Here is a 20,967-nt window from a genome sequence, read left to right as displayed (position 1 = left end):
CCCCCCCCGGGGTCCCGACCCCGTCCCCTGCAGCCGCTCGGCTCCATTCGGGTTCTTTCGGCTCCGTTCGGGTTCTTTCGGCTCCGGCCATCGTCGCTCGGCCCCGTTCGGGTTCTTTCGGCTCCATTCGGGTTCTTTCGGCTTCCTTCGGGCTCCGCCAATCGCCGCTCGGCTCCTCCCGTCGCCCCGCGGCTTGGCCCCACCCACCGCCCTTCGGCTGCGCTCCTCGCCCCCTCGGCTCCGCCTATCAGCGTTCAGCTCTGGCTGGCTCCGCCCACCACCGCCCACGTCCCGCCTCCGCTCCGCTCCGTTCGGCTCCGTCCGCTTCCATTCGGTTCCCTTCGGCTCTGTTCGGCTCCCTTCGGTTTCGTTCGGCTTCCTTCGGCTCCATTCGTTCCCTTTCGGCTCCGTTCGCCCCCCACTCGTCTCCCTTTGGCTCTGTTCGTTCCCCTTCGGCTCCGTTGGGCTCCTCCACTCGGCCCCCTTCGGCTCCGTTCGCCCCCGCTCGGCTCCCTTTGGCTCCGTTCGGCTCCGTTCCTTCCCCTTTGCCTCCCTTCGGCTCTTCTCGGCTCCCTTCGGCTCTTCCATTCGGCTCTTCTCGGCTCCACTCGGTTCCATTCGTTCACGTTCGGCTCCATTCGGCTCTCCTCGGCTCCGTTCGTTCCCCTTCGGCTCCTCCGCTCGGCTCCCTTCGGCTCCGTTCGTTCCTCTTCGGCTCCACTCGGCTCCTCCCTTCGGCTCCCTTCGGCTCCGTTCGTTTCCATTCGGCTCCTCCACTCGGCTCCTTTCGGCTCTTCTCGGCTCCCTTCGTTCCCCTTCGGCTCCTCTCGGCTCTTTTCGTCTCTCCTCACTGGCCTTGACCCCAAGATGGCGTCCCTGCGCAGCGTGAAGGTTCTGGGCAGCACCGCGCCCCCCTCAGCCGGCCTCTGCGAGCCCAACCCTTCCCCTTTTCCCCCCGTTTTAACCCCAAACCCCTTCCCATCCCCTCTAGGGCCTTGTAGCGCTGGTCACCGGCGGCTCTTCGGGCTTGGGCCGAGCCACAGCGGAGCGCTTGGTGCAGCAAGGGGCCCGCGTCGTCCTCCTCGACCTCCCCAGCTCACAGGGGGCCAAGGTGGCGGCGGAGCTGGGGGACAACTGCGCCTTCGCCCCCGCTGACGTGAGTACGGGGACGGGGTGGCAGCGAGGTGAAGGGGTAGGTGACAAATTGGGGGTCCCAGCGCCGCTGTCCCCGCAGGTGACATCCGCCAAGGAGGTGGAGGCCGCCCTGGATGTGGCCAAGAAGAGGTTCGGGAAGCTGGAGCTGGCGGTGAACTGCGCCGGGGTGGGCATCGCCGTGAAAACCTACAACGCCAAGAAGGACAAGGTGCATGAGTTGGAGGACTTCCAGCGGGTTGTTAATGTGAGTGTGGGGCCGGGGGGCTCGTGGGGGCCTCCAGCGGGGTGGTTTTGGGGTCAGGGATGGGGTGAATGGGGTGGTTTTGGGGTTGGGGATGGGGTTTAGGGGGTGGTTGTTGTCATTGGGGTGTCCTTGGGGTGGTTTTGGGGTTGGGGATGGGGTTAATGGGGTGGTTGTGGGCATGGAGGTGACTTCAGGGGGGTTGTGGGGTCAGGGATGGGGTGAATGGGGTAGTTTTGGGGTCGGGGATGGGGTTAATTGGATGGTTTTGCTGTTGGGGATGGGGTTTATGGGGTGGTTGTTGTCATTGGGTTGTCCTTGGGGTGGGTGTGAGGTCAGGGATGGGGTTTATGGGGTGGGTGTGGGCATGCAGGTGACTTCAGGGGGGTTTTGGGGTCAGGGATGGGGTGAATGGGGTGGTTTTGGGGTCAGGGGTGGGGTTAATGGGGTGGTTTTGGGGTTGGGGATGGGGTTTATGGGGTGGTTGTTGTCATTGGGGTGTCCTTGGGGTGGTTGTGGGGGCGGGGATGGGGTTTATGGGGTGGTTGTTGTCATTGGGCTGTCCTTGGGGTGGGTTTGGGGTTGGGGATGGGGTCAGCAGGGTGGTTGTGGGGTCGGGGATGGAGTCAATGGGGTGCTTGGGGGCATGGGGGTGTCCTTGGGGTGGTTGTGGGGTCGGGGATGGGGTCAATGGGGTGGTTGTGGGGTCAGGGATGGGATCAGCAGGCTGCTTTTAGCCACGGGGCTGTCCTCGGGGTGACCGTGGGGCACTCACGGGGCCGTCCTCAGGCCGCTTACGGGGTCGGGCCGACCCTAACGCCTCCACCCCATATCCTATAGGTAAACCTAGTGGGAACCTTCAACGTGACCCGCCTCAGCGCCCGCCTGATGAGCCAAAACCCCCCCGACCCCGACGGCCACCGGGGTCTGGTGGTCAACACCGCCAGCGTGGCCGCCTTCGAGGGGCAGGTGAGATCCCCGGGGGGGGGATTAATGGGGTCAGGAAGAGCGGGGCCACCCCCTAATCGTCCCTTTTTGTCCCCAAAAGGTGGGGCAGGCCGCCTACTCCGCCTCCAAGGGGGGCATCGTGGGGATGACGCTGCCCATCGCCCGCGACCTCGCGCCCCTGGGGATCCGCGTGGTCACCATCGCTCCAGGTATGGGGTCGGGGGCGGTTTATGGGGTGGGAAAAGCTGGAGGGCGAGCCCTTAAGCCCCTTTTTTTTTTAATGGGGTGAGAGAAGCTGCAGGGAAAATGCTTCGTTTCCTGTTTTTTTTGGGGGTGGAAAAGGTTGTAGGGGAAAGGCTTCGCTCCCTTTTTTTTTTGGGGTGGAAGAAGTTGTAGGGTCAACGTTTCACCCCCTTTTTTTTGGGGTGGAAAAGTTGTAGGGCAAATGCTTCACCCCCTTTTTTTTCACCCCCTTTTTTTTATTGGGGTGGAAAAAGTTGAGGGGCAAACACTTCACTCCCTTTTTTTTGGGGGGAGGAAGAAGTTGTAGGGTCAACGTTTCACCCCTTTTTTTTGGGGGGCTGGAAAAGGTTGTAGGGGAAAGGCTTCACTCCCTTTTTTTTTGGGGTGGGAAAAGTTGTAGGGCAAATGCTTCTTCCCCCTTTTTTTTTTCTCCCCCTTTTTTTTCACCCCCTTTGTTTTTGGCATGGGAGAAGCTGTAGGGCAAACGCTTCACCCCGTTTTTTTTAGGGTGGAAGAAGTTGTGGAGCAAATGCTTCACCCCCCTTTGTTTTTAGGGTGGGAAAAGTTATAGGGCAAACGCTTCACCCCCTTTTTATTTGGGGTGGGAAAAGTTATAGGGCAAACACTTCACTCCCTTTTTTTTAGGGTGGAAAAGTTATAGGGCAAACGCTTTGACCCCTTTTTTTTGGGGTGGGAAATTTATAGGGCAACCGCTTCACCCCCTTTTTTTTTAGGGTGGAAAAGGATATAGGGTAACCGACTCACCCCCTTTTTTTTGTCCCTTTTAGGGTTGTTCTCCACCCCGTTGCTGGCCGGTTTGCCCGAACGGGTGCGGAACTTTTTGGGGCAGCAGGTGCCCTTCCCGTCCCGTTTGGGGCACCCGGGGGAATTCGCCCACCTGGTGCAGGCGCTGGCCGAAAACCCCATGATCAACGGGGAGGTGGTGAGGCTGGACGGGGCCCTGCGCATGCAGCCCTAAACGGGGGGGGACACCCCAAAAAATTTGGGGACCCCCCCCTCGAAAAATTGGGGATCCCACCCCGAAAATGTGGGGACCTCACCCCGAAAATTTGGGGACTTTTCCCTGAAAAATTGGGGACGTCACCCCGAAAAATTGGGGATGTCGCCGTGAAAATTTGGGTTTCTCTCCCTGAAAATTTGGGTTTCTCCCTGAAAATCTGGGGACTTTTCCCTGAAAATTTGGGGATCCCACCCTGAAAATTTGGGGACCTCACCCCCAAAAATTTGGGGACTTTTCCCTGAAAATTTGGGGATTTTTCCCTGAAAAATTGGGGGCTTCTCCCTGAAAATTTGGGGTCCTCTTCCTGAAAATTTGGGGACCCCTCCCCAAAAAACTGGAGACCTCACCCCAAAAATTTGGGGACTTCTCCCTGAAAATTTGGGGACCTCACCCCGAAAATTTGGGGACTTCTCCTTGAAAATCTGGGGACTTTTCCCTGAAAATCTGGGGACTTTTCCCTGAAAATTTGGGGATCCCACCCTGAAAATTTGGGGACCTCACCCCCAAAAATTTGGGGACTTTTCCCCGAAAATGTGGGGACCTCACCCCAAAAAATTGGGGACTTTTCCCTGAAAATTTGGGGACTTTTCCCTGAAAATTTGGGGACTTCTCCTTGAAAATTTGGGGACCTGACCCTGAAAATTTGGGTTTCTCTCCCTGAAAATTTGGGGTCCTCTTCCTGAAAATCTGGGGACCTCACCCTGAAAATCTGGAGACTTTTCCCTGAAAATGTGGGGACTTTTCCCTGAAAATTTGGGGACCTCACCCTGAAAAATTGGGGGTGAGCAGAGACTGGGGAAACCCCAAAAGTGTGGGGATGAAGCCTTGGGGTATGAAGGGGCTGGGGAAAACCCAAAATGGGGGTGTCTGGGATCCACGAGGGTCACCCCAAAAATTGGAGACCCCCCTTTGGGGGTGTAGAGGGAATGGGGACCCCAAAATGGGGCCTCCTGGGGGTATAAAGGGACAGAGGACACCCTAAAATGGGGTCCCTATGGGGGTACACGCACAAAGGGGACCCTAAATGGGGTCCCCCAGGGGGTACAGACACAGTAGGGGCACCCCGAAAATTGGGGGCCCCTCTTGGGGGTATGCACAGGCTGGGGACACCCCAAAAAGGGGGTACCCTAAAAAGGGGGCACCCCAAAAAGGGGACCTCTTGGGGGTACAGCTGGAATGGGGACACCCCAAAACAGTTACACCCCAAAATGGGATCCCATGGGGTACAGACATACCGGGGACACCCCAAAAATAGGGGAGACCCCAAAAATGGGGGACACCCCGAAATGGGGGTACCCCTAGAAGAGGGTCACCCCATAATGGGGACTCTGGGTACACGTGGTCTGGGGACACCCCGAAATGGGGGCCCCCTGGGGAGACAGAAAGGGGACACCCCAAAAAGGGGGGGACACCCCAAAATTGAGTCACCCCAAAATGGGGGGACCCCAAAAGGGGGGTCACCCCAAAATGATGTCCCATGGGGGTACACGGGGACTCCCCAAAAATGGGAGACCCCAAGGGGTACAGACACACTCGAGGGGACCCCCTGGGGGTTTAGGGTCACCGGGGTCACCCCAAAAAAGGGTCCCCTGGGGGGGACACCCCAAAATGGGGGCACCCCAAAAAGGGGACCCCCCAAATAGGGCCCCCTGGGGGGTATCCACGGAGCGGGGATCCCCCAAAGTGGGGTCCCCCTGGGGGTACGGACACCATGGGGGCACCCCAAAAAGCGGGGACCCCCCTGGGGACCCCCAGAGCAGGGGGACCCCAAAATCTCCCCCCTCCTTCATGGGGTCATGGCCCGGCCGCCCCCATATCAATAAAGCGTGTCTGCCCCGCCTCCTCTCGTTCCCTATTGGCTCGCGCGCACGCCAATCCGCTCTGCCCCCGGGCGTGATTGGGTAAGAGGGTGGTGGTGGGCGGGGCACGCCCCCCAGCGGGAACTGCGGTCGTGATTGGTCGCCGGCGGGCACGCGGTGGGCGCGCCTCGCTGTTGCTTAGCCAGCCCCTGATTGGCTAAGGAGAAGCGGGGAGGGCGGGGTTAGCCTTCATCACGCTCGCTGATTGGCTAGCGAGGCTGTCTGCACAGCGCGGGGCAGGAGGAGAGCCCAACCGCAATGCACAGCCGGGAGGGCGGGATTTAGCGAGGCTCTCCGAGCGCTGATTGGTCGCCGCGCGTTCTTCCGCCGGAAGCGGCGCCTGAGGCGAGGGAGAGGGAGAGCGGCGGCGGCGGCGGGGAGGGAGGCGGCGACGGAGCCGCCGGGGCGGCCGCGACCATGAACATCCGAAACGCGCGGGTGGGCGGCTGGGGAGGGTCGGGAGGGGTCGTTGGGCACCGGGGAGAACCGGGAGGGGGTCGCCGGGTTCCGAGGGGAGGCCGGGAGGGAGGTGAGGGGGGAGCCGGGAGGGGTTAAAGGGGCCTGGAGGGGCCTAGGGGGGCGCTGAGGGGGGATTTTGGGGTGCTGGGGGGGCATTTGGGGGCCTGGAGGGAGTTTTTGGGGTCATGGGGGGGCGATGTTGGGGGCCTGGAGGGGAGTTAGGGTGTTGGGAGGGGTCTGAGGGGGATATTGGGGTCCTAAGGGGGCACTGAGGGGGGTTTTGGGGTCATGGAAGGGGAATATTGGGGTCCTAGAGGGGAATTAGGGTGCTGGAAGGGCTCTGAGGGGGACGTTGGGGTTCTGGAGGGTAACACTGGGGTCCTAAGGGGGGACATTGGGGTCCTAATGGGGCACTGAGGGGGGTTTTGGGGTCATGGGAGGGCTCTGAGGGGGACGTTGGGGTTCTGGAGGGTAACACTGGGGTCCTAAGTGGGCACTGAGGGGGGATTTGGGGTGCTGGGGGGGCATTTGGGGGCCTGGAGGAGAATTAGGGTCTTGGAAGGGCTCTGAGGGGGACATTGGGGTTTGGGGGGGGTATTGAGGGGGCATTTGGGGTCCATAGAGGGGAACTGAGGTCCTGGGAGGGCTCTCAGGGGCAGATATTGGGGTCCTGGGGGCAGATATTGGGGTCCTGGGGGCGGATATTGGGGTCCTGGGGGGGACTCTGACCATGGAATTGGGGTCTTGGAACCAAACATCGAGGTCCTGAAAAGCAGTCGAGGACCTGAGCCACCCCCCAGCACCCCGTACCCACATGGGGCGGCTCCGGGGCCGTTTTGGGGTCCCCCTCACCCCTTTTTGGGGTTCACCCTCCCCACCCCGCAGCCCGAGGACCTGATGAACATGCAGCACTGCAACCTCCTGTGCCTGCCCGAAAACTACCAGATGAAATATTACTTCTACCACGGCCTCTCCTGGCCCCAGGTACCCCCCCCCAGCACCCATGGGTGCTCCGGGGGAACCCCCCAATTCCCCAAACCAACCCTAAACCCCGGGACTCGATCCTAAAACCCTTTTTCCCCCTTTTTTTTGCAGCTTTCCTACATCGCCGAGGACGAAAATGGGAAAATCGTCGGCTACGTCCTGGCCAAGATGTGAGTGCGGCTCGGGGGGGCCCCGTCCTCCCCCACCGCCGCTTTTTGGGGTGTCCTGATAAAAAATAAGGGGTGCTGAGAGGTTTTAGGGTCCCCCCCCGTGTCTCATCCCGTTGTGTTTTAGGGAGGAAGACCCCGATGATGTTCCCCACGGGCACATCACGTCCCTGGTAAGGGGTTTTGGGGTCTTTTTTGGGGGGGGAAGAAGAAATATGGGGGAAATTTTGGGGTGTTGGGGGAAAAAAGGGGGGATGAGTGTGTTTTTGGGGGGCCGTGTAAGGGGTTTTGGGGTGATATGGGGCGGTTGGGAGGGATATTGTGATTTTTTGGGGGAATACAATGGGGTTTTTGGGGGTGTTGTGGTGTTTTGAGGGAATATAGCGGCTCTTTTTGAGGATTTTGTAGGGTTTTTGGGGGTGTAGTGTTTTTTGGGGGGCATATTGTGGGGTTTTGGGGGCTTTTTGGAGGTTTATAGGATAGTAGGAGGATATTTGGGGGTTTTGGGGAGAATATAGTGTGGTTTGGGGGGGGATAGAGGGGTTTGGGGGGAATATTGGGGGGTTTTGGGGATACAGTGGCTTTTTTGGGGGCTATTTGGGGATATTGTGGGGTTTGGGGAGAATAGAGGGGTTCTTTGGGGGTATTGTGGGGTTTTTGGGAAACTTTTTTGGGATATTGGGGGTTTGGGGGGCTATATTGTTTTTTTTTTGATGTTATGGGGTTTTGGGGGGATACTGAATTTTTTTTTTGGGATACAGTGGCTTTTTTTGGGGTTATTTTAGAGATATTACGGAATTTTGGGGGACTGTAGTGGTTATTTTGGGGGATATTGTGGGGTTTTGGGACTACAGTGTTTTTTGAGGGTTTTAGGAGGATACAGTGGCTTTTTGGGGATATTGCGGGGTTTTGGGGGGAAAGAGTGGGGTTTTATGTGCTATTAGGGGTTTTGGGGGGATATAATGGGGTTTTATAGGCTATTAGGGGTTTTGGGGGGGACGTTGTGTGGTTTTGGGGGAATATTGAGGTTTTTGGTGTATTGTGGGGATATTATGGTGTTTTGGGGGGGAATATAGTTGCTTGTTTGGGGGAATAGTGGTTTTTTTGGGGGGTATAGTGTTTTTTAGGGGGGATTTTGTGGGGTTTGGGGGGATTTTGTGGGTTTTGGGGGGCTCTTGTGGGGTTTTTGGGTGGCTCCTGTGAGCCTGTTCACTCCCACCTCATCTGGTGGCCTTCCACTCGATTTCGGGGACTCCTCCTGGCGGTGCCAAGCTTCGGGGGGGTCCCGAAAAGCTTTTGGGGTGCCCTAAACCCCTCGTGGCCCCCCCCCGCAGGCGGTGAAGCGCTCCCACCGGCGTTTGGGGCTGGCGCAGAAGCTGATGGACCAGGCGTCGCGGGCCATGATCGAGAACTTCAACGCCAAATACGTCTCCCTGCACGTGCGCAAGAGGTGGGGGCCCCCCCAAATCCCCTTTTACGATCCGGGGGGGGCCCCTAAATCATATTTTTTCCCCCCATTTCTTTAATTTTTCTGGCAGTAACCGGGCGGCTCTGCACCTCTACTCCAACACCCTCAACTTCCAGTGAGTGCTGGTTTTAACTGGGGGGGGGGATAAACAAACTGGTGGGGGGGCTGAAAGTTGAGGGGGGGGCACGAGGAGCCCCAAAATAACCCCCCCTGTGCTGCCCCCCCCCAGGATCAGCGAGGTGGAACCCAAATATTACGCCGACGGCGAGGATGCCTACGCCATGAAGCGGGACCTCACCCAGATGGCAGACGAGGTTGGACCCCCCCCCTAATAAAAAACACCCCCAAATCCACTTGGGGGGGGGGCACGCGGGGTAAATTTCCCCTTTTTTTCACTCGAAAAACCCTTTTTTCTTGTTTTTTCTCGTCCTCACAGCTGCGGAAACAAGTGGAGCAGAAAGAGCGGGGTCGCCCCGCAGCCCCCAGCCCCGGTGAGCCCCCCCGGGGGGGGGGGGAGGGCTGTGGAAGCGGGGGCCCCCCCGCCGCCCCCGGGGCGCCCCCCCCTGAGGACAGCGGGGCCGACAGCAAGGACGTGAGCGAGGTGAGCGAGGCCACCGAGAGCACCGACGTCAAGGACAGCTCCGAGGCCTCCGATTCCGCCTCGTAGGGGCCCCCCCCCAAAAAAAAATAAAAATTTGGGGTGAGGGGGGGCTACGGGGGACCCCATCCCACCCCGTTTTTGTTGGGGTGGGGGGGAATAAAGCTCTCCCTTCTCTGCTTTTGTTTGTTGTGGAGTTTTGGGGGAGTTGGGGGGGGGTTATTTGGGGGGTGTGGGGTTTGGGGGGTGTAGGGGGATTTTGGGGTGGGGGTTTGGGGGATTTAGGGGGAATTTGGGGTGGGTTTTTGGAGTTTAGGGGGACTTTAGGGTGCTTTGAGGAGGTTTAGAGGGAATTTGGGGTGGGTTTGGGGGTTTAGGGGGATTTTGGGGTGTTTTGGGGAGGTTTTACGGGTGCTTGGGGGCAGCTTTGGGTGAGGTTGGGGCAATTGGAGGGGTTTAGGGGCATTGTAGGGGGGCTTTGGGGAAATTTGGGGATTTAGGGGGAATTAGGGGTGGGGTTTTGGAGTTTAGGGGGATTTTAGGGTGCTTTGAGGAGGTTTAGAGGGAATTTGGGGTGGGTTTGGGGAAGTTTTAGGGGTGTTTGGGGTTAGTTTTGGGTGAGGTTGGGGTAATTGGAGAGGTTTCAGGCCATTTTGGGGTGACTTTGGGGGAGATTGGGGGGCTTTGGGGTGACTGGGGGATATTAGGGGGATTTTGGAGGGACATTAGGGCAATTTTGGGGTGTTTAGGGGCGTTTTGGCATGGCTGGAGGTTTTTATGGGGGATTTAGGGACATTTTGGGGTGACTTTGGGGGTTTTCAGGGCGTTTTGGGGTGACTTTGGAGGGTTTAGGTTGGCTTCAGGAGGTTTAGTGGAGCTTTGGGGTGTTTTGGGGTGGGTTTAGGGAGGTTTGGGGCGACTTTGGGGGGTTTAAGGGTGTTTGGGGGAGATTTGGGGGGATTTAGTGGGGTTTGGGGCAACTTTGGGGAGCCCACGTGGGACCAGGGCAGGGGGTGAAGGGGCGTGGCTTCGTGGCCACGCCCCCGCTCGCTGATTGGCCAGGAGGCGGGGCAAGGCTGCGGGCTGCACCGGGGCGAGGCCTCTATGCCATGGGGGCGTGGCTTGGCTCAACCCCGCTCGCTGATTGGCGGCGGCGCGTCCTGAAGGCGGTTGCTTTGGGCTGCCGGAAGCGGAAGTGGCTCATTTCTACTTCCGGCGGCCGTGCGGGGAGGAGCTGTACGCGGCCGCGGCAGGCTCCGGAGCTGGGCCTAGAGGTGGGGGGGGGGATATGGGGGGGGGGACGCGGTACTGGGGGCAGAGGGACACCGTTTGTAAATCTTTTTTATTTATTATAGTATTTAAGATTTTTTTTTTTTTTTTAAAAAAGGAATTTTTAAAAATTTTCGCTGCAAAATGTACAAAAATCGCTGAAGCCTCCCCAAAAATCTCTCTGCGGGGAGGGGGAAAATATTGCAGGGGGGGGGTCTTCAGAAGGGGGGGGAGTACTGAGCCCCCCCCTCAGATTGGGGGGTTTGGGGGGGGGTTCAAGGCTGCCAAACACCCTGAGATGTGTTTTTTTGGGGGGATTTTTACCCACGATATTTTTTTGGGGGGGTTGGACCCCCCCAAATTCATCCTTTGTCCCCCTTGGGCTCCGTCCGTTTGTCCTGGGGCGGCTCAACCACGACTTCTTCCACCCCACTGCCTGGAAAAGAGGGGGGGGGGCACCATCAGAAGCCCCCTTTTTTGGGTTGGGGGGGGCAGGAGGATTTGGGGTTGGTTTTTTTTTTTGGGGGGGGGTCTCTTACCATCCCCATCATCGAGGATCTCCTGCACGTCCTCGTCGTCGTCCACGATCACCACGCTGTCCTCCCCGCTCTCGCTGTGGGGTGGGGTGGGGGGGCACGGTGTTGGGGTCCCGTCCCCCAGCACCCCCCCCCCCCAAAAAAATCTGTTCACCCCCCCCAAAAGGCTGACCTTTCAGGGGGGGCCTCAGCGCCCTCATCCAGCAGGTAGAACGGCAGCGGGTTCGGCCACAGCTCCTCCTTGATGATCTGGGGGGGGAAATGGGGGGGTCAGGGGGATGCTGGGAGGCACTGGGGGCACTGGGAGGGGTACTGGGGGCACTGGGATGTCCTCGAAGGCATACTGGGAGGTGCTGGGGGACACTAGGAAGGGTTTAGATACTGAAAGGAGCCCAAATAGGGATTTGAGAGAGGACTGGGGAGCACTGGGATGTACTGGGAGGGCACTGGGAGGGGTACTGGGAACGGTACTGGGAACACTGGGATGGGTACTGGGGGCACTGGGATGTCCTCAAAGGGCTACTGGGGGGTGCTGGGGCAGGGTTTAGGTACAGGAAGGAGCCCATACATGGGTTTGAGAGCACTGGGACATACTGGGATGTTCTGGGAGGGTACTGGGAGCACTGGGATGAGTTAGAACTGGTACTGGGATGGAGCAAGGAGAATACTGGGAGTACTGGGATAGCTTTGAAGGAGTTGTGGAGTAGGGGGAGGGTGCTGGGAGAAGCCCTGAGCCCTGTTCCAAAGGGTACCGGGGACCACTGGGAGATACTGGGATGTCCTGGGAAGCACAGGGAAGTGCTGGGAGCATACTGGGAGCACTGGGGTGGTGATGGAGGGGCTACTGGGAGGTACTGGGAGGTGCTGGGGGGCACTGGGAGGTGCTGGGGGGCACGGGGAGCACTGGGAAGAGCACTGGGAGAACTGGGTTGTGCTTGAAGGTGTACTGGGTGTACTGGGATGTGCTTGGGGGTGTACTGGCTATACTGGGAGCATACTGGGAGGTACTGGGAGCGTACTGGGGCTCACCTCGGCCACTCGATCCCCCGCGGGGAAGCTGTGATCCCCGAACCAGGCGAAGAAGCTGCGGGGAGGGGGGCGACCCTTGTGGGGCCGGCCCCGGGGGTCCTGCCCCTGCCACCACCGGATTGGGGTCGAGTGGGACACCAGGTGACCTGCAGGGGGGGGGGGGGGTCACTAAAACAACCCCCCCCGAGCCCAAAAACCGAGTTTTTTACCCCAAGCTCACCCACCGGAGGGGCCGCGCACGAATTCCTTGGCCACGACGTGGTTTTGGAAGTAGGGGTTGACGGAGAAAAAGAACCTGATCCTGCAGCCAGGCCGGGTGGGGCCGAATTCTTCCACCTGCAAGACCCCCCAGAGCATCATCCCAAGCTGGGGGGGGTCCAAATTTATTTTGGGGGGGTCCCCAAATCCTAAAATCCCCCCCCCCAGGTACCTGCAGGCCGGTCATGTAGCTCAGCGCGTCCTCGTCGCGGTCGCTGATCATGGCCGAGAGCTGGGGGTGGTTGAGGAACTGGGAGAGGAGGGGGGGGCGTTAAGGGAAGCAGGAGGGCGAGGTTTTTAACCAAAATAACAGCCCCCCCACCCCCCAAAAAAATATATAAAATAATATAAAATATATAAAATAGATAAAGATAAAATAGAAATATATATTAAATATAATATATATTATAATAATATAAAATATATAAAAATATATAAAAATATGTAAATTATATAAAATAATATAAAAATATAATATAAAAATATATTAAATATAATATAATAATATATAATATAAAATATATAAAATATTTAAAAATATAAAAATATATAAAAATAATATATAAATTATATAAAAACAATATAAAAATATAAAAATATATAAATATAAAAGATAAATATATATTAAATATAATATATTATAATAATATATAATATAAAATATATAAAAATATAAAAATAATAATATATAAATTATATAAAATATAAAATATAAAAAATATATAAATACAAAATATAAATATATATTAAATATAATATAATATAAAATATATAAATATATATAAAATATATAAAAATAAATATAAAAATATAAAATATATAAAAATATATAAATATAGAAAATATAAAAATATAGAAAAAATAAATATAAAAAATATAAAAAATATAAAAAATATAAAAATATATAAAAATATAAAATATAGGAAATATAGAAAATATAGAAAATATATAAATAATAAATAAAAGGATACGGCGGTGACCCAGAAGCCCGGGATGTGCTGGATGAGGTGGTTGCGGCGCTGCAGGTGGGGCCGGCGGCGCAGCCCGAATTTGGCGCGGAGGCGGCGGAAGGCGCGCGCCGCCTCCTCCTCCACGGCCTCCAGCTCCAGCTGCACGGCCTCCAGCGCCGCCAGGTAGCGGCCGGGCCCTTCGTCCCCCTCCTCTTCCTCGTCTTCCTCCTCCTCCTCCTCCTCGCCCAGCGAGATGACGGCGCAATCCTCCGGGTTTGGCCTCTTCTTCTGGCCCTTGGCCTCGCCGTTCCGCTCCGGGCAGGCGGGGGTGGCGGTTTCCAGGCCTCCCTTAGGGGTGGTGGCGGTTTCCAGGCTGCCCTCAGGCTCCGGGGTGGGCTCCAGGCTTCCGTTCTCGCTCCTGGCGGGGGTCTCTAGCCTCCCTTTGGGCTCCGGCCTCCCTTTGCCACTTGGGTTTTGGTCTGAGCCGCTGCCATTGGTGGTTTCCAGGCCCCCCTTGACCTCCAGCCTCCTTTTCCCACTCGTGCTTTGCTCTGAGCCGCTGCCAGCGGCGGTCTCCAGGCCCCCCTTGGGCCTCAGCCTCCTTTTCCCATTGGTGCTTTGCTCCAAGCAGCTGCTGGTGGTGGTTTCCAGGCGCCCCTTAGCCTCCGGCCTCCCTTTCCCACTCGGGCTTTGCTCCGAGCAGCTGCCGATGGCGGTCTCCAGGCCCCCCTTGGGCTCCAGCCTCCTCTTCCTGTTTGTGCTTTGCTCCCAGCATCTCCCAGTGGCGGTCTCCAGCCCCCCCTGACACCTACCACCGGCCTCCAGCCCCAATTTTCCCCTCTCCGGGCTCCCATCCGGCGTGCTGGCGCTCTCTGGGTTCCCTAGGATGGGAGAAATGGCAGTTTCAAGGACCCCAGAGAACCCCAATGCTGGTTTCCCGGCCCCCCATGTTACTGGTTTCCTCCTTGCCCCCCCCCAGTCCTTTGGTGGTTTCTAGACTCCCCCTGACAATACCCTGCCCCCCCCAATTCATCCCAGGGCAGTTTCCAGCCCCCCCCCCAGTTCATCCTGTGGTGGTTTCCAGTCCCCCCCCATCCCAGTCCCCACCTGGTGGTTTCCAGGCCCCCCTCTCATTCATCACAGGGCGGTTTCCAGGCTCTCCCATTCATCCCATGCTGATTTCCAGGCCCCCCAGTCCCCCATGGCGGTTTCCAGCCCCCCGCCCAGTCCCCCTATGGTGGTTTCCAGCCCCCCCCCCGCCCCACTTCGTTCATCACTTGGTCGTTTCCAGGCCCCCCATTCATTCCCTGGTGGTTTCCAGGCCCTCCCATTCATCCCATGCTGATTTCCAGGCCCCCCAGTCCTCCCATGGCGGTTTCCAGGCCCCCCCCCAGTCCCCCTATGGTGGTTTCCAGACCCCCCATTCATTCCCTGGCAATTCCCAGCCCCCCAACCCCCCCGTGGCAGTTTCTAGGCCCTCCCGTTCTCCTATGGCAGTTTCCAGCCCCCCCCCCAGTCCCCCTATGGTGGTTTCCAGGCCCCCCCATTCATCCCCTGGCGGTTTCCAGGCCCCCCCATTCATCCCCCAGCAGCTCCCACAGCCCCCATTCATCCCATGGCGGTCTCCAGGCCCCCCACACCCCCCTCACGGCCGTTTCCAGGCTCCCCCACAACCCCCCTCAGCAGTTTCCAGGCCTCCCCCCCCAGCGGTTTCCAGACCCTCCCCCCAACCCGCCTCAGGGCGCATGCGCGCCGGCCCCTCTCACCGCGGCCTACCGGCGGGGGGTGACGCCTCCAGGCCCGGCCCGGCGGGCGGATCCAAGCGGCGGAGCTTGGCGGGGGGAGACGACGGCGGCGGGGGCCGCTCCCCCCCGGCCCCGCTCATGGCGGCGGGGGCGGGGGCGGCTCCAGGGCCGGGCGGGCTCCGGCGAGCCGGGAGAGCGCCCTCACCGCCCCCGCCCTGCGCGGCTACTTCCGCCCGCGAGGGGGCGTGGCCTCGCCGCGTCACGTGCCCCCTTTGGCGGGCTCAGGGGAGAGGCGGGGGCTCGTTGCGCATGCGCGGTGCGGGCTCCGGGCACGTGCGGCCGGCGCGAGGGCGGCGCGGTGACGTGAGCACGTCAGTGGCGGCCGAGCCGCCGGAGGGGGCGGACGTGCGGTCGCGCTCTCCCTGGAGCTAGGCCTCAAGTACTGGGGGGGGGATGTAAAAGGTCGGACCCCCCCCCCCCAAAAAAAAAAATTAAACCCAGGGGACCCCCCCTGTGTGTTGCGGGGCCCCCCGTTGGGCTGCATCGCGGTGAGTTGAAGCGGCCGCCAGCGCCCCCCCCCCCCACCGCCTCAGTCTGTGCCCCCCACCCGTCGTCCCCCCCCATTTCACACACAGGCCTGGGCCCCCCCCTTATATTTATGTCCCCCCCCCGCCTTATTTTCCCTCAAGCATCTGAGGACCCCCCCCCCCCAGTTCCCCTCCAAGCCTCTGAGGACCCCAATTTGCCCCCCCCACCCCCAATTTCCGTCCTTCCCTCCCCAGGTGCCCCCCCCCCCACCCGCAGAGCCCCCCCCCCTTAACACAACCCCGATTTTCAGCCCCCCCCCGCGTTATAAATCCGCCCCCCCCCCTCCGGTGTTTGTCAGCCCGTGACCTTTGCAGGGACCTTCCCCCGGGGGCAGGAAGCGGCTGCGACAGAGAAACGGGGAGGGGGGGGGGCTGAAAATGGGGTGGGGGGAGCCCAGCCATCACCCCCCCCCCCAAAAAAAAATAATTTAACCCCCCCCCCCCCTCTAAATCCCACAAGGAATCAGGGCAAGCGCGTTTCCAGGGCTGTATCTACACCAGGCCACGAAATGGAGGCGGGGGGGGGGGGGGCACAAAATTATCGAGCCCCCCCCCAAATGTGATGATTTTTTTTTGGGGGGGGGGCCGTGTCTTAATTGGGGGGGGGGGCGTCCACAAGGCAGGGGGGGGGGATGAGAAATTGGGGTTCATGCGGTGATGCTGGGGGTGCCCCATGCTGCCCCCCCCCACACTTAATGACCCTTTTTTTCCTTTTTTTTTTTTTTTTAAGGGGGGGGGGCCCATTTTATGTGCCCCCCCCCACGCCCCTCACGTCAACCAGGCCAAGGCCAAGTAGATCCCCAAGGCCAAAGCCGCCGTGGGCCCCCCCCCGTCGCCGCACGCCACCGGCACCAACACGGCCAAGGCCAAAACCACCCCGCAGCGCCTCAGTGCCCCCCCCAGTGCCCCCCCCCGGCCGGGGGGGGGCCTCGCAGGGACCACCAAAGCCCCCACCAACGGCCCCCCCCTGCCCCGTAACACGGGGGGGCTGCGGCGGCCCCCGAACCCCCCCTCGTAACGCCGCGCCATCTCGGCCGCCAGCGAGGTGTTGGGGCCCCTTTCGGGCGCGGGGGGGGGCAAATTTTCGGGGGGGGGCCCCAGGGTGTCGTTTCCTGGCCCCCCCCCCCCCCCGCCACGAAGGCGCCGGAGGTGGGAGAGGTAAAGCTGCTCCAGCTCCCGAGCCACCGCCTCCTCCTCGGCACCCTGTTAAAAAGGGGGGGGGCAAAAAAAAAATTTTTGGGGTGGGGGGGGCCCAAATGGTTAAGGGGGGGTTAAAAAGTTGGGGGGGGGGTTGGTTTTGGAAGGGGGGGGCGCTCACCTGTGGCTGGTCAGCTTCCGAGGGGGGTGGTAGCGGCGGAGGGTCGGGGGTAGGGTCTGGGGGGGGGAAAAGAGAGGGGGGGGGAAACAAAATGGGGGGGTTAAAACCCAAATTGGGGGGTGAAAACCCCAAATTGGGGGGGTTAAACACCAAATTGGGGGGGTGAAAACCCCAAAATGGGGGGATTAAAACCCAAAGTGGGGGGGGTCAAAACCCCAAATTGGGGGGGTCAAAACCCCAAAATGAGGGGGTCAGAGCCCCAAAATGGGGGGGTCAGACTTCCAAAATGGGGGGGTTAAACCCCAAATTGGGGGGTTAAAACCCCAAATTGGGGGGGTCAAAACCCCAAAATGGGGGGGTCAAAACCCCAAATTGGGGGTCAGACCCCTATAATGGGGGGGGGGTAAAACCCAAATTGGGGGGGGTTAAACCTCAAATTGGGGGGGTCAAAACCCCAAAATATGGGGGTCAAAACCCCAAACTGGGGGGGTCGGAACCCCGAAATGGGGGGGTCAGTACCCCAAATTGGGGGGTTCAAAACCCCAATTGGGGGGGGTTAAGCCCCAAATTGGGGGGGTCGAAACCCCAAATTGGGGGGGGTCCAACCCCCCAAAATGGGGGGGTCGACCCCCCAAAATGATTCGGGGGGGGGGCACTACTTACCCACGCTGCAGCAGGGGGGTGGGGGCTGCTCCTCCTCTGCCTCCTGCGGCCTATTTATTTTTTTTGGGGGGGGGGGACACAAAAAGGGGGAGGGGGGGGTCACTGCACATCACCCCAGTGCCCCCCCCACCCCTTAAACCCCCCCCCCCCATTAAATTTGGGGGGGGGGCTCTTACCTTCCTGGCCCCAGCCTCATCCAGCTCCCTGGGTGCTGCCCCCCCCGCGGGCCCCCCCCCAGCCCTGCCCCCCCTTGACCTCCCCCCGCTTCCAGCACCCCGGGGGGGGCCCCCCCAACCCCCCCGCCCCTTCCAGCACCCCGGGGGGGGCCCCCCCCAACCCCCCCGCCCCCCCCACCCCCCCGGGGGGGGCCAGGGCTGATACTGGCGGAGGTGGGCGAGGGGCAACCCCAGGGGCGTCAGCGAACAGCACCCGGCGGGACCCCCCCCGGGGGGGGCACGGGGGGCTCGGGCCCCCCCCCCCGAGACCCAAAGACCCCCCCCCCGGCACCCAAGGACCCCCCCCCGGCACCCAGGGCCCCCCCCTCCGTGAGCCAAGCCCCCCCCCCAGGGCCCCAGGCTTGGGGGGGGGGCTCAGGTTCGGGGGGGTGCCAAGCCCCCGGGGGGGGGGGCGGGGAGGGTGGGGGGGGGGGGTGAGGGGTAGGGGGGGGGGTGGGGGGGGCGGGGGGGGGGCGTTTGGGAGGGGCCCCCCCGGCGCGGGGCATGCCGGGAGTCCGGCCAAGGGGAGGGGGGGGGGGGGAGCCGGGGCGGAGGCGGGCGGCCGGGCCATGGCGGGAGGGGGGCGGGGCTTGGGGAGGAGGGGGCGGGGTTTTGGGGGAGGAGGGGGGCGGGGCTTGAGGGGTAGCGCGGCGCAGGCGGCGGGGGCGGGGTGGGGGTGGAGGGGGGCGGGGTTTTGGAGGAGGGGGGCGGGGTTTAGGGAGGAGGGGGGTGGGGTTTGGGGAGGAGGGGGCGGGGCTTGGGGAAGCGCTGCGCAGGTTGGAAGGGGCGGGGTTTAGTGGAGAGGGGGCGGGGTTTAGGTCTTCTGGGCGTGGCTTGGGAAAAAGGGGCGTGGCTTGGGGTCCCTAGCCTGGGCTATATGGGGTGCATGGGGGGGGGGGGGGGGGTTGTAGGACCCCTGTTTTTTTTGGGGGGGGGGGATTTTTGGGGGGTTGAAGCCCCCCCCCCATTCAAGGGGGTGTCCGGGGGGGGCTGTGGGGACCCCCCCAGTGCCCCCCAAGTGCCCCATGGGGGTGGTTTAGGGTGGGGGGTGGGGATTTGGGGTCATTTCCCAGTCTTTTTTTTTGGGGTGGGGGCGTTAAAAAAGTGCCCCCCCCCCCCCAAAAAAAAAAAAGAATATTTTTTGGGTGCTTGAGGGGGGATTTGGGGTGAAGGGGGGGCCCCAAATGCTGCGGGGGGGGGGGCCCTATAACCCTTGGGATTCGGTGGGGGGGGGGGGCGATTAACCCTTTATGTGCCCCCCCCCAGGCTTTGGGGGGGGGGTTTTGGGGCCCCCCCAAAAAAAAAAAACAAGAAAAATTGGGGTGTCCCCACCCCCTTTACCCCCCCCAAAAAAAAAAAAAACCCACAAAGTGAAAGTTTGGGGCGGCGCTCGGGCCCCCCCCCCATTTTTAAGGGGGGGGGGGGCGGAGGATTTTTTTTTGGGGGGGCCCCCACGACCCCCCCCCAAAGGAGGAGGAGGGTTTCTGACATCATTTTTTGGGGGGGGGGGGGCACCCCATAAAAAGCGGGGGTGCCCGGTGGGGCTGGGGAGCTTGGGGCGCTGCCGGTGGAGTGGGGGGTTTTTTTTGGGGGGGGGGGGGGGAATTTGGGGGTCTGCGCCCCCCCCCCCCCCACAATTTTGGGACGGGGAGGGGGGTCTTGGGGCCCCCCCCCCCCACCCCATTTCCTGCTCCCTGGGGTGGTTTCGCCTCCAAGCTGGGGAAATCCCGAGGGGGGGGGAAAGGGGAAACCACCCCCGACCCCCCCCCCCCGCACCCCGAAACTGGGGAGGGGGCTCCGAAAAAAACAGGAGCCGATTTTGGGTCGAAAAGCTGCAGATTTGGGTCAAAAAGGTGAAATTTTCATTAGGGCCCGCAGGTGGAAAAAGCCCCCCCCGAAAAAATCATTGAGGGGGGGGGCGCTTCCAGGGCTCGAACCCTTTTTGGAGCACTTTGGGGGAATTTGGGGCGTTTCAGGTGGTTTTGGTGCCCTTTTTGGGGCCGTTTCACGGCTTTTCGTGGCCTTTTTTCGACGCTTTTAGGTTTTGGGGCGTTTTAGCGAGATTTTGGCTGGTTTTCTTCGAATCGAGAGCTTGAAAAACGGGGATGGGTTGGAACAGCGCGGTTTTGGGGCACCTCCGTGGCCATTTTGGGGCATTTCTCGCAATTTCCGAAACTTTCTGCTTGGCCTTTTTAAGGTTTTTCTCCCTGGTTGTTTTGGGGCGTTTTCTCCGGTTTTTAGAACAACTTCACGTTGACTTTTTTTTGGCGTTTTACACAAGGCCGTTTTGGGGCTTTTTCCTGCATTTCCGCCTGTTTGCGCTCAGCCATTTTGGGGCGGTTTTGACCGATTCGGGGCCTTTTCCTATGACTGTTTTTGAGTTTTTTTTCCTCACTGTTTTGGGCATTTCTACCCGTTTCGGGGTGTTTGTTTCGGGCCAGTTTGGGCTGGTTTTATACCTTTTTTTTAAATGTAGCTTTATTCAACTATTTTTGGGGCAATTCCTTGCGTTTTGGGGTATTTTGATCTGGTCAAGTTGGGTTTTTAAAATTCGGTCATTTTGGGCTGTCTGCGTCCAACCATTTTGGGGCATTTCTTGCCTTTTTGGGGTGCGTCTCCGCAGTCCTTTTAAGGCCTTTAGATCCGGCTATTTTGGGTCATTTTCCCGTGTTTTGAGGTGTTTCTCGATGGGTGTTTCCCCTTGACGGATTCGGGGTGTCTTTCCTCACGATTTTGGGGCGTTTTCTTGCTTTTTGGGGGACCGTTTTTGCTCTTTACCGATTACGGCCCCTCTCACGCCGTTTCACCATCCATTTTGGGGCGTTTTCCCCCATTTTTAGGCTTTTCGTTACCACCCATTTCCGATATTCCCCCCCGGGGTGCCGCGGACGGGTTCATTTTGGGGCTCTTTTCCCCGTTTCCGGCCTCTCCGTTCCCGCTCGTTTCGGGGCGATTTCTCGGCATTTTGGGGCAAATTCTCGGTGTTTTGGGGGCAGCCGGGGGGCGCGTTTTAGGTTTGGGGGCCCCCCCGGCCCCCCCCCGCGTGACTCAGGGCTGTGGTTTCCCGTCTATAAATCGGGGGCGGAGGCGCCCGGTGTCGCCCAGAGCCATGGCGGGTGCCCGGGACCCGTGAGCACTGGGAGCACTGGGAGCACTGGGAGCACTGGGAGCACTGGGAGGGGGCGCCGGCGCGGACTGGGGGGCACTGGGAGGGGAACTGGGAGCACTGGGAGGCGCTGGGAGGGACTGGGAGG

At 59.7% G+C, this 20,967-nt stretch overlaps 4 protein-coding genes across 4 annotated transcripts; 2 read left to right on the top strand and 2 right to left on the bottom strand.

Annotated features, from left to right (window-relative positions):
- Positions 1–195: 195 nt before the first annotated feature.
- HSD17B10 (hydroxysteroid 17-beta dehydrogenase 10) lies at positions 196–3,656 on the top strand. Its single transcript, XM_084540168.1, has 6 exons — positions 196–891; positions 992–1,156; positions 1,235–1,399; positions 2,237–2,365; positions 2,445–2,553; positions 3,376–3,656. The coding sequence occupies exons 1-6, from the start codon at positions 868–870 to the stop codon at positions 3,564–3,566; spliced, it is 783 nt and encodes a 260-aa protein (XP_084396294.1). The 5' UTR covers positions 196–867; the 3' UTR covers positions 3,567–3,656.
- A 2,137-nt stretch (positions 3,657–5,793) lies between these two features.
- On the top strand, positions 5,794–9,323 carry NAA10 (N-alpha-acetyltransferase 10, NatA catalytic subunit). Its single transcript, XM_084540171.1, has 8 exons — positions 5,794–5,905; positions 6,812–6,910; positions 7,022–7,080; positions 7,205–7,250; positions 8,412–8,527; positions 8,616–8,660; positions 8,775–8,859; positions 8,982–9,323. The coding sequence occupies exons 1-8, from the start codon at positions 5,885–5,887 to the stop codon at positions 9,210–9,212; spliced, it is 702 nt and encodes a 233-aa protein (XP_084396297.1). The 5' UTR covers positions 5,794–5,884; the 3' UTR covers positions 9,213–9,323.
- A 1,143-nt stretch (positions 9,324–10,466) lies between these two features.
- LOC311428991 (uncharacterized protein) lies at positions 10,467–15,398 on the bottom strand. The gene is made up of 8 exons (XM_084540178.1): positions 14,962–15,398; positions 13,207–14,066; positions 12,408–12,485; positions 12,202–12,313; positions 11,978–12,123; positions 11,121–11,197; positions 10,952–11,025; positions 10,467–10,848 (listed from the first exon to the last, which is right to left on the bottom strand). Exons 1-8 carry the CDS (start codon positions 15,068–15,070, stop codon positions 10,775–10,777), a joined length of 1,530 nt encoding a protein of 509 aa, XP_084396304.1. The 5' UTR covers positions 15,071–15,398; the 3' UTR covers positions 10,467–10,774.
- Positions 15,399–15,991: 593 nt separating this feature from the next.
- LOC311428990 (uncharacterized protein) lies at positions 15,992–18,045 on the bottom strand. The gene is made up of 4 exons (XM_084540177.1): positions 17,675–18,045; positions 17,499–17,548; positions 16,836–16,891; positions 15,992–16,720 (listed from the first exon to the last, which is right to left on the bottom strand). The coding sequence occupies exons 1-4, from the start codon at positions 17,692–17,694 to the stop codon at positions 16,286–16,288; spliced, it is 561 nt and encodes a 186-aa protein (XP_084396303.1). The 5' UTR covers positions 17,695–18,045; the 3' UTR covers positions 15,992–16,285.
- Positions 18,046–20,967: the final 2,922 nt, after the last annotated feature.

This window comes from Aythya ferina (assembly GCF_964211825.1).
Source record: "Aythya ferina genome assembly, contig: HAP1_SCAFFOLD_231, whole genome shotgun sequence".
Classification (NCBI taxonomy): domain Eukaryota; kingdom Metazoa; phylum Chordata; class Aves; order Anseriformes; family Anatidae; genus Aythya; species Aythya ferina.
Note: the sequence above shows the minus strand (reverse complement) of the source record. Positions and strands in the feature narration are given on the sequence as shown.

Coding starts and splice junctions, on each gene's coding strand:
- LOC311428991 (XM_084540178.1), bottom strand. CDS start 15,070: ATGAGCGGGGCCGGGGGGGAGCGGCCCCCGCCGCCGTCGTCTCCCCCC. Junction 12,314..12,407: donor GCTACATGACCGGCCTGCAG/GTACCTGGGGGG, acceptor GGGGTCTTGCAG/GTGGAAGAATTCGGCCCCAC. Junction 10,849..10,951: donor GATCCTCGATGATGGGGATG/GTAAGAGACCCC, acceptor CCTCTTTTCCAG/GCAGTGGGGTGGAAGAAGTC.
- LOC311428990 (XM_084540177.1), bottom strand. CDS start 17,694: ATGAGGCTGGGGCCAGGAAG. Junction 17,549..17,674: donor ATGAGGCTGGGGCCAGGAAG/GTAAGAGCCCCC, acceptor AAAAATAAATAG/GCCGCAGGAGGCAGAGGAGG. Junction 16,721..16,835: donor CGGAAGCTGACCAGCCACAG/GTGAGCGCCCCC, acceptor CCTTTTTAACAG/GGTGCCGAGGAGGAGGCGGT.
- NAA10 (XM_084540171.1), top strand. CDS start 5,885: ATGAACATCCGAAACGCGCGG. Junction 6,911..7,021: donor ACGGCCTCTCCTGGCCCCAG/GTACCCCCCCCC, acceptor TTTTTTTTGCAG/CTTTCCTACATCGCCGAGGA. Junction 8,528..8,615: donor TCCCTGCACGTGCGCAAGAG/GTGGGGGCCCCC, acceptor TTTTTCTGGCAG/TAACCGGGCGGCTCTGCACC.
- HSD17B10 (XM_084540168.1), top strand. CDS start 868: ATGGCGTCCCTGCGCAGCGTGAAG. Junction 892..991: donor CGTCCCTGCGCAGCGTGAAG/GTTCTGGGCAGC, acceptor CATCCCCTCTAG/GGCCTTGTAGCGCTGGTCAC. Junction 2,554..3,375: donor CGTGGTCACCATCGCTCCAG/GTATGGGGTCGG, acceptor TGTCCCTTTTAG/GGTTGTTCTCCACCCCGTTG.